Source organism: Brienomyrus brachyistius, chromosome 10 (assembly GCF_023856365.1).
Source record: "Brienomyrus brachyistius isolate T26 chromosome 10, BBRACH_0.4, whole genome shotgun sequence".
In the NCBI taxonomy this organism is placed as follows: domain Eukaryota; kingdom Metazoa; phylum Chordata; class Actinopteri; order Osteoglossiformes; family Mormyridae; genus Brienomyrus; species Brienomyrus brachyistius.
Genome location: NC_064542.1, coordinates 16,464,270 through 16,477,439, shown reverse-complemented (window position 1 = coordinate 16,477,439; position 13,170 = coordinate 16,464,270). Strand labels below are relative to the sequence as shown.

Sequence of the window (13,170 nt, the reverse complement as noted above, 5' to 3'; positions counted from 1 at the left end):
GTTCCCTATAACAGCAGCAGGCCCCAACTGGGATTAACTGAAATGATCTCGGAGGCTGCGTGCCTGCCCCCCCCTCTTATCTCGGAGTGACACCTATCTTTCGTAAGGTAGCAAATAAATAGTTAGAATAGCCTAATTAGGAGATGCAATTAAAAGTGCCGGAGTTAATCAGCATTGATTTACACTGTGCACTGATGACTGGGAGTGATGGCTTCACAATGGTGTGATCTGTCCACCAAAAAGGCTGTGGCCGGGGGAAAGCCAGTGATTGAGTGGTTTAGGGTGGTGGGGGAAGGTGATGTGAAGCAGATGACAGGGGACTGAAGGGGTTTTTAGCAAAGGCGTGGCCCACCAGATGGGTGGGGGGGCTCATCTGCACAGTAATGGCGGGAGCCTGTGGGTCGGGGCGCCGGACGGCCGGGCCCGATTAATTACCTGTCGGCCACTGACAGGTACGGCACCCCGGGCTCGTTAAGACCCCCCATCAAAGGGAGTCACTCATTAATGAATTGCGGGAGGCAGGAGACGGAGACTGAGCGCCTCCCACACCCCCTGGCTCGCCGCGTTTGGCCTAACATCGATTTGCTTATTGAGTCATGAATTCGCCCATCCGTGTTTTATGAATGGGGCTGTTATTCCTTCCTGCTGTTCTGGGGCCCCGGGGGCTGATTCCCCTGTGCCTTCCTGAGACTGACAGCAGGGCACGGCCCTCTGGCTCAGCAGCCCCCAGAGCGGGCCCCAAAACGGGCCCCCAAAGAAGGTCTTCGTTAGCCTGTAATTATCGTCTCGGCTCATCGGGAGCCATATCACACACACACACACACACACACACACACGCACACGCACACACCCATCTAGATCTCCCTCCCCCAAAAAGCCGGTGTATGGCAGGAGGTGCAGGGTGTGCTGTGTGTGCAGAGCACACAGGGGGAGGTTAAGGGACCGCATGAGGGGCACTGTGTCAGACTCCCTCACCCCGGCAGCAGCACATAAAAAGTGTGCTCAAACCAGGCTTCCCTGAGTCTGCGACCCAGTGTGTGTGTGTGTGCTCACACCGCACACTGCGGGTGTCGGAGTGTGTCAGGTGTGCATCTGTCATGTGCTATGGTCAGCAGGAGGCCGGCCTTAATGTAGATCCGTTGGGCAGGCGTGTGTCCTTCAGCAAGACGGGTACCTCCAGCCCCACACGCACACAATTTGGGGTACTTACAGGAGCACACACACTGCTGGCATGGAGGGGCTTAGCATGCCTCCACATCCCTCACAGCGACGTTCCAGAAAAGTCTCGGCTCATTAGCACAGAGCGAGTCCGGGCAGCACTGTGACCCAACATGTAAAAATATCAAGGATCCCAATTAGAGCTGCAGGCGTCTATGAGGGCAGCATCCCGGTGGTGTCTCGAAAACACCCTGGGATACAGCGTCTGTTTCTCAGGATACTCTCCTATCTGCCAAGTGACTACCCCACCCCAGCCTGCCCCACCAGCCAAGACGCCAAAACTCCAGACTCAGTCCATATTCCATTAGTGAACGGCGATATAGGCAAATGTGCACCTCGTGTTCCTCATGCAGATGGATGGGGGAGAGCTGCCTCATAAAGCCCGCGGGGCAACAGATTTCTGGGCAGAGATTTGGTCCTGGTAGGTTAACACACCAGCTGTGGAATGTATCTTGTAAAGCGAATCCATCCCATGCCAAGGCCCCGGCAACCGGTCTGACAACCTGACCGTAGGCTGACCAAAACAAAGCGATTGTGCACAGAGTGAGAGAGTGAGAGAGAGAGAGAAAGAGCGAGAGGGGGGAGAAGAGAGGGCGGGAGACTCGTTTCGAAAGCATTCTCCGCTCCACTCCCCAGTGACGACGCCGAGAACCCAGACAATTAACGGTGGAACAGAGGTTTTTACAGATAATTAACCGGAAATTCAATAAGTGCTAAGCGTTATTCTCACTGTGCGGCCCGCTCTATAAACAAAGACCCACTTAAACTATTAAAGCAACCAAGGTCACTGGAAATGCCCATCAGCCAATCACATGCAGAGACGTATCCTGTTCACCTTTAAGACAGTGTGGGATCGGAGAGGCATGATAAAATCAGCTTGGGGATGACGGTCATTTTTTACAAGCTGGTGTTGGATCAGAAGGATGATGGGCAAGGGGGAGGGGGGATGTAAAAACATGGCTGTCCTCTGCCTCCTCTTCCTCAAAAGGAAGGAAATATAAAAAAACTCCACTGACCAGGGAATCCCAGCAGCTGTGGATGAGAGTGGCTTCTTATGCCTGCAGGCATATCCCCCCCCCCAGGTGCGAGCAACGATGGTAGCGGCCATCTTCAGACACCGCTGCAAGAGGTAGCCATGGCAGGTGGGATTCTGGGAGTTCCCCAGTGCTGATGCTGGCTGGACCCAGAAGCCGACAGGTCAGCTGGGGCAGCGGGTCTGAAGGTCTGCTGATTTATGCTGCCTGTCACCCCAGCCTCACCCCCCCGGAAGCTTCCAGTGGCGTCCGCTTCAAACAGGCACATGGTCTCAAACAGATGGCACCCATCTACACACACACTTTGGGTGTTAATATTATGAGCACTGGGAAGGTGCCACCAATCTCCAGATGTACTGGCTCTCCAAATCTTTCCTCTGCTAATGTCTAAGGTGCCACCATACAGCCTTCCAACCCCTTCCCCACCCCAGCAGCCTATTCCTGTGTATAGGGGGTGGGGGCTCTGACTGATATCCTCAGATTAATGGGGAATTGGAGCTGGCATCAGCTGCTGAAAAGGTGGTTTGGCTGAAAATCGGGCTTTTGAAGCCTGGGCAATAGCAGCCATCTTTAGCTTTTTACAGTGGCCTTAGTGGCTCTCCAGCACCCTGCCTCACTCCTACCTCGCTGTCTTGCAAAAAAGGAGACGTTACACCCCCAACCAGTGGAGGGCGGTGAGCTCAACTGTCATTCCTAGACGTTCCTGTGACCGAAGAGTTATCCATGCATCTTAAACACACACAAAACAAGAGATGCCCAAACAGACATTGCATGCTTTTATCTAGACAGGGGTATATGACCTGAGAATGATTCTACAAAATACCCTTCTGCTTTCCCCTAGACTCTTGCTGTGTCCTCTGCAACCCTTCAACCCTCTGCAATTCTTCATCTCAAGCCTCGTCAAGCTAACCTGCCCAGTATCGGGAATGGAGATTGGCTTGTGCTAAGGGTACTGGGGCACTCTCTGGGGCGTCCTTGGGCTCGGGGGCAGGTTGGATCGATGGTACTGATTATGTTGCATGAGTGGTGGAGGGGGGGGCTGGCCTGTTTCTCTCCGTAAACCGACATGACGTTGTTAGAGGGCTGAGTCAGCTTGCAGGTGAGGATATCCCAATATACTAAAGGTCCGTCTATATGACAGACCCCCAATTAATGAAATCAGTAACAAATGGGGGAGGAAGTCTACTGGCACACAGGTCTGGCAACCTGGTGCTGTCCAAGGTGCTGAAACAGGTCTAACTTTGTTTATGTCCCTCCTCCCATGAAGGTGCTCATGGCAGGTGGGGGGGGGGGGGTCCCACATTGGCTCCTAAGTAGTGATGCATGCACCCCCTCCCCATGCAGCTGTCAACCTTTCCCTATGTCCCCCCCTTCCGTCTCTCTAAAGTGACCCAACTCAAGCGGCAGCCAGCCAAACGCAGGCTAGCATTAAAAGTGCACTATGATAGGTTAATAACACTGCTGTAATCAACCAATCACAGGTTGGAATGGTGACTGAGCGCCAGCTCTGCCCCAGACCGGGTGTGAACTACCAGGAATGAGTCGGCACTGGTACATGCCATGCTGGACAGTCCAATTAGTATGCTGATCAGTGAATGAGGCTATCTGGTTAGGGCAGAGGAGCTCCAGTGATCACACAAGCACATTCCGGGTTTGACCCAGATCCTGACAGGAGAAGGGTGACAGGGGGTGCTCAGTTAAGGCTTGTGTAGACAGCAATACGTTCAAGTGTCCAATAACTGCACTCTATCATCAATGTCACTGGTTAAACATGCAGTTCCACAGGGGGCAGTTCTTGGTCCTATATAGTTCACATTCTATATGTTGCCATTAGATAAAATAATAAGAAAACATAATAATCACTCCTATGTTAACGACACCCAAATATACTTTTCAGCTGCACCTTATGATACCTCATCTATTGTCACTTTAGCTAATCGCTTTAATAAAGTTAAGACCTGGATGACTGAAAACCTTTTGTCATTAAATGTAGAGAAAACCGAGGTTCTGTTGTTAAGAGGCGAGTTGTCAACCTGGCCTGCTATAATCTCCACTCCCCACTCGGAGCAGCTCAGCCCGTAACCTAGGTGTCATCTTAGATACCAGCCTCTCAATTTAGTCACATACGGATGCAGAGTCGAAGATGTGAAATGGTTTGCCAGCCCATGTTCGGGATGTCGAAGCAGTCTCTAAATCTCGACTGAAGACCTATTACTACAGTTAAGCTATCCCGCAGCTTAACACATAACACCATAACTACGGCTGCTGGTGCTGATGTACATGCCATTTTTATCTACTATGCATGTCTATTAATGTGTCAGTGCATGTTCTGGCCATCCATGCTGTCTGCCTTCCCACATGTACGGGAGGTGGACACCATCTGAGCTGGAGTCCTGGTTCAGTCCCATGGACGGGTGACATTATGGATGTGCCCTACATCATGATGTAACATCGTGAGAGCAGCCTTCAATCTGCCACACTACACAAGCCAGCATGGAGAATTGACTGAGGATGGACTTTGGCTTTAATCTCGGTCCCTCAAAGTTTTTTCCTCCCCCCCACTTGGAAGATTTTGGTTCCTCTCCTCCATTATCATCTGCTTTTTCCTTCCTTCCTTCCTTCCTTCTCTTTGTCTTCCCTTTTCCCTGTTCTTGAACTATAACTCTTGAAATAAACTGAATTGACTTGAGGGTTCACACAAGGTACACTGATGAAAAACAAAAAATTAAGTCAGGTCTCAGGAGGAACAGGGTGGGGGGGGGACGATGTCATGGTGGTGTTTCAGGGTGCAGAGAAATGACAGAAGGCAGTCTTTTGAGACCACATGAGTGAGGCTGCCCCAGTTTGGCCACCGGCCCCATGTCACACAGAGGGACAGATGGACAGACGGATGTGTGTACCACATGTGCAGGACACCGCACCTGGTCTCCAGGGGCACGTTGCTGTTGAGGACCCAGCTGTCCTGAAGCTGCACTGACTCTGGCGTGGTGGGCCCATCGCCGGGGGCAATGGCGGGGGCGTGGGCGGGGTTGCGGCGGGTGCCCCCGGTGCTTCGATTTAGTGAGTTGGCCGAGGACTGGTGGTGTGAAAGCGTCTGGTGGTTGTGGGGCGGTGGCAGCGGTGGCCGCAAGGTGGATTGGCTGTGGTGGTTTGTAGGACCTGAAAGAGAACAGGGGGAGGGACATTGTGAAATGCAGTCTTCTGATTGGCTGTTTCAAGTTACATATCGATATTTGTTCTGCTTCTGTATTTTAGGATGAAAGAAAGCATTACAGTGTGACCTCGAAAGCAACCCCATCTCTTTTAAATAAATTATGCCAACTCCGTTGACAGCTTTATCACACAAGTCAGTCCTTCACATCAAAACAGAGGCTTTGCATGGTGAGGCATGCGCAATAATCAGCGAGCCAACATGGCCAGGCCCATGCTGTACATACTCAGCTTAAGTTCCCACAGCAGCCAGAGCAACAGGCCTTCTTGAAGACTGGTGCTGATAATGCGAGGGTAGGACTCGTTATAGCGATGGCTGGTGTCATGTGACTCAGATCGGCTCCTCGCATTTAAACTGTGCAGAAGAGGCTCTCAGATTGCAAAATATTAAGGTAAAATTACTCAATTCCTCGGAAAACACAGTATGTTTTCATTTTAAATCCCATGCTCTCGCACACGCGTGTCCCACGCCACTCCGGAACCCGGAGTCACTGCCGTCTGTGTGCATGCTCTCGCACACGCATCTCCCACGCCACTCCGGAACCCAGGGCAACTTCCGTCTGTGTGCATGCTCTCGCACACACGTGTCCCACGCCACTCCGGAACCCGGGGTCACTGCCGTCTGTGTGCATGCTCTCGCACACGCATCTCCCACGCCACTCCGGAACCCAGGGCAACTTCCGTCTGTGTGCATGCTCTCGCACACGCGTGTCCCACGCCACTCCGGAACCCAGGGCAACTTCCGTCTGTGTGCATGCTCTCGCACACGCGTGTCCCACGCCACTCCGGAACCCGGGGTCACTGCCGTCTGTGTGCATGCTCTCGCACACGCGTGTCCCACGCCACTCCGGAACCCAGGGCAACTTCCGTCTGTGTGCATGCTCTCGCACACGCATCTCACACGCCACTCCGGAACCCAGGGCAACTTCCGTCTGTGTGCATGCTCTCGCACACGCGTGTCCCACGCCACTCCGGAACCCGGGGTCACTGCCGTCTGTGTGCATGCTCTCGCACACGCGTGTCCCACGCCACTCCGGAACCCAGGGCAACTTCCGTCTGTGTGCATGCTCTCGCACACGCATCTCACACGCCACTCCGGAACCCAGTGAAACTTCCGTCTGTGTGCATGCTCTCGCACACGCGTGTCCCACGCCACTCCGGAACCCGGGGTCACTGCCGTCTGTGTGCATGCTCTCGCACACGCGTGTCCCACGCCACTCCGGAACCCGGGGTCACTGCCGTATGTGTGCATGCTCTCGCACATGCGTGTCCCAGGCCACTTTTGGAACCTGGGGCAACTGTGGTCTGCGTCAGATTTTCAAAGATCCAGCTCATTAAAATAAAAATTGGGATTTAAAAATAATCACCAGAACCATCCGTGACACACAGATAAACACCTGTGATCCGGAGACAGTGACAGGGCTAAATTCGATCTAGAGACCACATAGATACACAAATTCAGGAAGGAAAGATCAAAAACTGGTTTTGGAAGTAAACAAACTGAGATCTGTGACAAATAAAAGCACATTTATAAAATGTGAACATTTTTAATCAATAAAGAAAATTTCTAGACAACATACTATTCCTGTTCTAGCTCATTTGCACTGGCTACCTGTGAAATACAGTGTAGATTTTAAAATGTAGCTATTTGTTTTTAAAGCACTCAATGGATTAGTCCCACAATACATTTCAGACTTATTTATTAGTTTCAAATTCAGCCCCCTGGTCACTTAGGTCATCCTCACAACAGCTCCTCTTGGTTCCACACTCACGCCTCAAAACCAAAGGTGACCAGGCTTTTTGTATCTGCCGCCGGACTTTAGATTAGACTCCCGTCCTACATAAAGTGCTGCTCTTCAATTGATGAGACCTATTTTCAAGTCATTTCATTTATATATTATATATTTTACAGTTGCAGTGGTTAGCACTGTTGCCTCACACCTCTGGGACCCGGGTTCGAGTCACCGCCTGGGTCACATGTGTGCGGAATAGGCATATTATCCCCATGTCATCGTGGGGTTTCCTCCGGGTACTCCGGTTTCCCCCCACAGTCCAATTGGAATTACTAAGTTGCGTGTGAGTGTACCCTGCAATGGGCTGGCCCCCTGTCCTGGGTTGTTCCCCGCTTTGTACCCATAGGCTCCAGACTCCCTGCAACCCAGAAGGACAATCAGTTTGGTAAGTAGATGGATATTTCACTGTTACTGAAATTTTATTTCTATATTTTACTATGTATGCAGTATTTGTTAATTCTTTCTAAACTGGAAAGCACTTTGGGTCAACTCCTTTATTTTTCAAATGTGCTATATAAATAAACGACTTGACTTGATTATTTAAAATAATGATATCCTTGCTTTTAAATAAAGATAATATACTCTCACTTTCAGTATGTAAGTACTGTATGGTATGTTCGTCTCATGAAAAGAAGTCACACTAAAGTTTACTGCTAGATTCCTTACCACATCTCCCGCTCTGAAAATGGCAGAACCAGCGGCCCAATGCATCATCCTTGGTGTTACACGCCTTTGCATGTCTCCGGCTCCAAAAACGGCAGAACCCACGCCTCAACGCACCATCCTCGGTGTCACACGCCTTAGCACGTCTCCCGCTCTGTAAACAGCAGAATCAGCAGCCCAATGCAGCACCCTTGCTGTTATATACCTTAGCACGTCTCCCACTCTGAAAACAGCAGAGCCTACGGCCCAACACACCACCCTTGCTGTTATACATCTTAGCACGTCTCCCGCTCTGTAAACAGCAGAATCAGCAGCCCAATGCAGCGCCCTTGCTGTTATATACCTTAGCACGTCTCACACTCTGAAAACAGCAGAATCAGCAGCCCAATGCAGCGCCCTTGCTATTATATACCTTAGCACGTCTCCCACTCTGAAAACAGCAGAACCTACGGCCCAACACACCACCCTTACTGTTATACATCTTAGCACGTCTCCCACTCTGAAAACAGCAGAATCAGCAGCCCAATGCAGCACCCTTGCTATTATATACCTTAGCACGTCTCCCGCTCTGTAAACAGCAGAATCAGCAGCCTAATGCAGCACCCGTGCTGTTATATACCTTAGCACGTCTCCCACTCTGAAAACAGCAGAATCAGCAGCCCAAGGCAGCACCCTTGCTATTATATACCTTAGCACGTCTCCCGCTCTGTAAACAGCAGAATCAGCAGCCCAATGCAGCACCCTTGCTGTTATATACCTTAGCACGTCTCCCACTCTGAAAACAGCAGAATCAGCAGCCTAATGCAGCACCCGTGCTGTTATATACCTTAGCACGTCTCCCACTCTGAAAACAGCAGAACCTACGGCCCAACACACCACCCTTACTGTTATACATCTTAGCACGTCTCCCGCTCTGTAAACAGCAGAATCAGCAGCCTAATGCAGCACCCGTGCTGTTATATACCTTAGCACGTCTCCCACTCTGAAAACAGCAGAACCTACGTCCCAACACACCACCCTTACTGTTATACATCTTAGCACGTCTCCCGCTCTGTAAACAGCAGAATCATCAGCCCAATGCAGCACCCTTGCTGTTATATACCATAGCACGACTCCCACTCTGAAAACAGCAGAACCTACGGCCCAACACACCACCCTTGCTGTTATACATCTTAGCACGTCTCCCGCTCTGAAAACGGCAGAACCCACGCCCCAACGCACTGGTGTTATACATCTTGTTACTCCACCCTTAGCCACTTTGTAAGGATCTGTACTGTGAAAACAGGTCAGTACACTGACTTTCATAAAAGGTAAGAAATTTCAGAAACAGACTTCAGCAGTTAACATACTGAACTGGACCCAGATGATAATGACTAAAGAAATGAGCGGTAGACTTTAAAAGAAAAGTTAATTTACAAAGGTATAGCAAAGGAAATATACAAAGGTATAATAAAGGTATACGTGTCAACATATACCATTTGAGTGAACAGCAGAACTTCATTTAGAAATTTAGAAAACTAAACAAGTACTCATTAAAATACACCTTATGTTCATGATGTGTGTAACGGCATTGAAGCTTCATTTTAAATGCAGTATTATTTTGGTTAAAAGTCAAATTTACATTTTACATGAGAAAACATCTCCTAATCACCTGGACCTGATCATATCTACAGAAATAACTGAAACATATAAATGATCACAATTACAGATGAGCGAGAACTGTTGGTCACAATAATAACTACGTGACTACAAGGATTATTAGTATATACCACAATTACAAAGGTGACATTGCGTGAGGGGAGAAGAAGTGACCTAGACTGATTAGCATGGAAACACTGTGGACATGCGTAAGGGACTCGCTGGATGGACTGGGACGGCAGCCGCCTGGCTCTCACTGGGCTCGGCATATGGGCCCTGACAAGAAGAGCAGCTAATAATATCTCCGGTGAGGGGGTCTGGAAAGCACGACACACGGATCATTCTAGGCCGCCCGCCCTCACAGTCTAAATACATATGAAATACCCTCTTCGCTATCTTTATATAGTTAGAAAAGATTGGCAGCAGATTACACAACTTAATGCTTGATTACAACCCAGCAGTAAATCTAAAGAGTTGGGTGAAGATTTTACTGGGGGGGGGAGAAAGAGTCTTCACTGCTGATCTGTTATCCATGTCTCCGACTGAATCAAATTGTACCGTTAGCTGAAAATGATCGCATGAAAATGTTTCAGCCTACCTGCACTTTCCGTTAAAATCTGGCACAATCAGTTATATAATAAAACATTAATATTATCATACAAGTTCAAGTATTTAATGCTTTCATCCTAAATCTGTAGTCGAATTATTTTGCATTCAAAGTGATGTACTGATGTGCAGGCCGGGGAAGTCACTGCGTGACACATCGCGGAATTATTTTTGGTTGTTAGTTGATTAGCGGCATGGCGTTAACCATAACTAGGTTATTCTGACGCAAGTGACTGCCGTTTCCGGGCTGTTATAGAAGAATGCGGCGCTGACGCTGCTGCAGTAACACGACTTCTCAGATCGGGTCTTTGAGGACAGGCAGCCATAAATAATGTCTCAGTTCCTCACACACTCCCTTTAAAAGCCACCCACCGCTTGCATCATCGTCTTCCTGTCTGCGAATCGGTGCATATGAAATAGCTGTGAAGTTATGCCATCCGTGTAACTACCAAATCCCCCCCCCCCCCCAACTCTGTCTTTTCCTCTCACATCGGCCTCTGGGGGCAAAAAAAAAAAACAACTCCTCCAAAAGATCTATCAAACTTTTTTTTGGTGAGTAGTCGAGTTATTTATTAATTTTCCCTCCCCAGAAACGCCTAAAAATACACTGTGGTGCGGCTTGAAACACGGGCAGGAAGGTTCTCTATCCGGCTTTAAAGCCCCCACCCAGGTCCAGTGTGGTTCTGTGATTGGGCTCAAAGGCACTTCACAAAATGGTGGCAGAATTCGGAAACTAAGAAGCACGTTGCGAAATGCAATAAAGAGACTAATAGCAGTCACGGCTCAAGGCAGTCCAAACATGGCGTGACGATGCTCTGGTGCCGCCCCCATGCTCAGATTACAGCACCCCAGCATGGTGGGGTGTGGGGCCCATGGCATGGATTAAAATAGACGGTTAGACCCAAGCAAAGAAATCTCTGCGAAAAAATACAGGCGAGAGCAGAACATCAATTCGGAATGATATCCGCAGTTTTACTACGGATCCAAGCTGCTTAAAAATAAATAAAATGTGGTCATTAGAAAACAGTCTCAATGAATAATGTCATTTTCTGTCGTCTGGTGGACAGACAATATCAAAATTTCCACCACAGATATGACAGAAACACACAGAGAGCGTTTATGTGACCTTGCCGCTTGTCCACAAAATATGAATTAAGTCCAACTGGCCAAACAGCCAATAGTAAGTCTTACAGCCCCAAATATCTAATAGTTTGAGCCTCACAAAGTCCAGACAATAGTCAGACTCGCACAGGCCAAAGCCGCAAGTCACATCTCACAGCTGCAGTGAATTGTCACGTTTTCACAGCCCTAAGCTATTGATCGTCAAATTCTCACAGCATCAAAAAGCCAACACCTCATCTCTCACAGCCACAAACAAATAATCGAGTATCTTAAAGGCAACCCCCTACTGATTAGTTTCAAAACCTAAAAGTCAGTATCTCAAAGCGGAAAACAGCCAATAGTCAGTGTGTCACAGTCCACAGAGTCAATAGAAATCAGTAAACCCCAGAGTCTCGGTGTCTCACAACTGTGCAACAGTACTTCACTGCACCCTGCAGCTGATAAGCAACACTTCACAATCCAACAAATTCCAGCCAAGAATGCGAGCAACTGCGGCTACACGAAACACACAAACTACGAGGGGAAGAGACAGCACCATCGGAGTGATACATGCAAGCTGAGGAGGCCCATCACTAAAGGCCCAATTGGCTGCTGGGCGGTCACATGGTCACCACGCCATGGTGGCAGTGGGGGTAGCACAAAGAGATTCATTAATTCATTTCATCACGAGAGCAGTACTGCGCCGGCGACTTGGACTGCTTTTGAAGATGACCCCCAAATGAGCAGCAAGATGGTGGAACCAGTGAGCCTTACGCCACCTGAGCTAACCATTTATCGACATTTCTGTTACTCACTGTCAGACGAGGGGGCGGGGGGCACAGCTGCCCACTCACCACTAAGAAGCAGACCGAGAGCCTGCTCAGCTGGAGGTCTCCAGGACCCCCTACACACCCTGAGCCCAGCCTCCTGACTGCTTAAGATCTAAAGTGACGAAAGGACGTGCTACTTAACTCTGTCCCCTTGATCTTGTCTTTGCCAGGGACTTAATTAAAATCTAGCACAGCACTGTTTTACTGGGAAAAAGCGTCACACTGATAGCAGGGTTAAAGCAAGGTTTTAAAGAGCCACAGAGGAGCGTGCGTCTCGTTCAGCCATCCTCTGTAATCGGGAAAGTATATCTACCCCCCGAATTAGTCCTGCTGTTTAGTGTGTAAACAGGCCCATCCAGAAAGACCCCAAAGACTCGGGTACAAACACCCACATCACAAGCAAGTGCAAAAGGAAGCAGCTTTGCAGGATGTCAGTTTAACAAAGCCATGGTTAAACATTTCTGACGTGACCGACTTGTGGAGCCGTCCGCTCGCAGGAGAATGCCGCTCATGGAGATGCCGAAAACAGCAGGCAGAAGATGAATAATACATGGACAGCGGCGGCGTCCATGTGGCACTTTCCTGCTGCAAATCGGCCCGCGGTTCCCGCTGGCCGCTCTGTGGGCCTTCCCTAACGGCTCCTAAAGTGGGCCGACTATGCCATTCAACATCTGGGGGTGGGGATGAGGACGTGGGTGGACCCAAGGCAGCTGGCCAGCGGGGGGCTCTCGACTGCCTCTGGGAAGAGGTGATAAGTTGACAAAAGCAGGGACAAAATAAGGCCCCGGTGTATGTGGAGTGCCAGACCCTGTCAGCCGTCCTGGCATGAGATACCCGCCACCCCCATGCCGGAGAGGGGGAGGGAGTCCAGCTCAGAGCTCCTGGGACCTGTGACTTCCGGAATTCAGACAGAGCAGCGGGTAGGTGGCAGCACAGTGAGGTATGTTTGCATGGCCACTGCAGAAGCATGTCCACTGGACCACACAGTGCAGTCACGAACAAGGTGCAGATACAGTGCATATGTGTGACATGGCCCCTGCAGAGGCCACCCTGCTGGATCCCACTGCGAAGTCACAA

General features: G+C 49.7%; 1 protein-coding gene across 1 annotated transcript in view; it reads right to left on the bottom strand.

The window, feature by feature from the left end:
- LOC125750419 (teneurin-2-like) overlaps positions 1-13,170 on the bottom strand; it is a 106,689-nt gene that overhangs the window by 45,878 nt on the left and 47,641 nt on the right. The window contains 1 exon segment of the mRNA XM_049028225.1: positions 5,174-5,411. Coding sequence (XP_048884182.1) covers positions 5,174-5,411 — 238 coding nt within the window.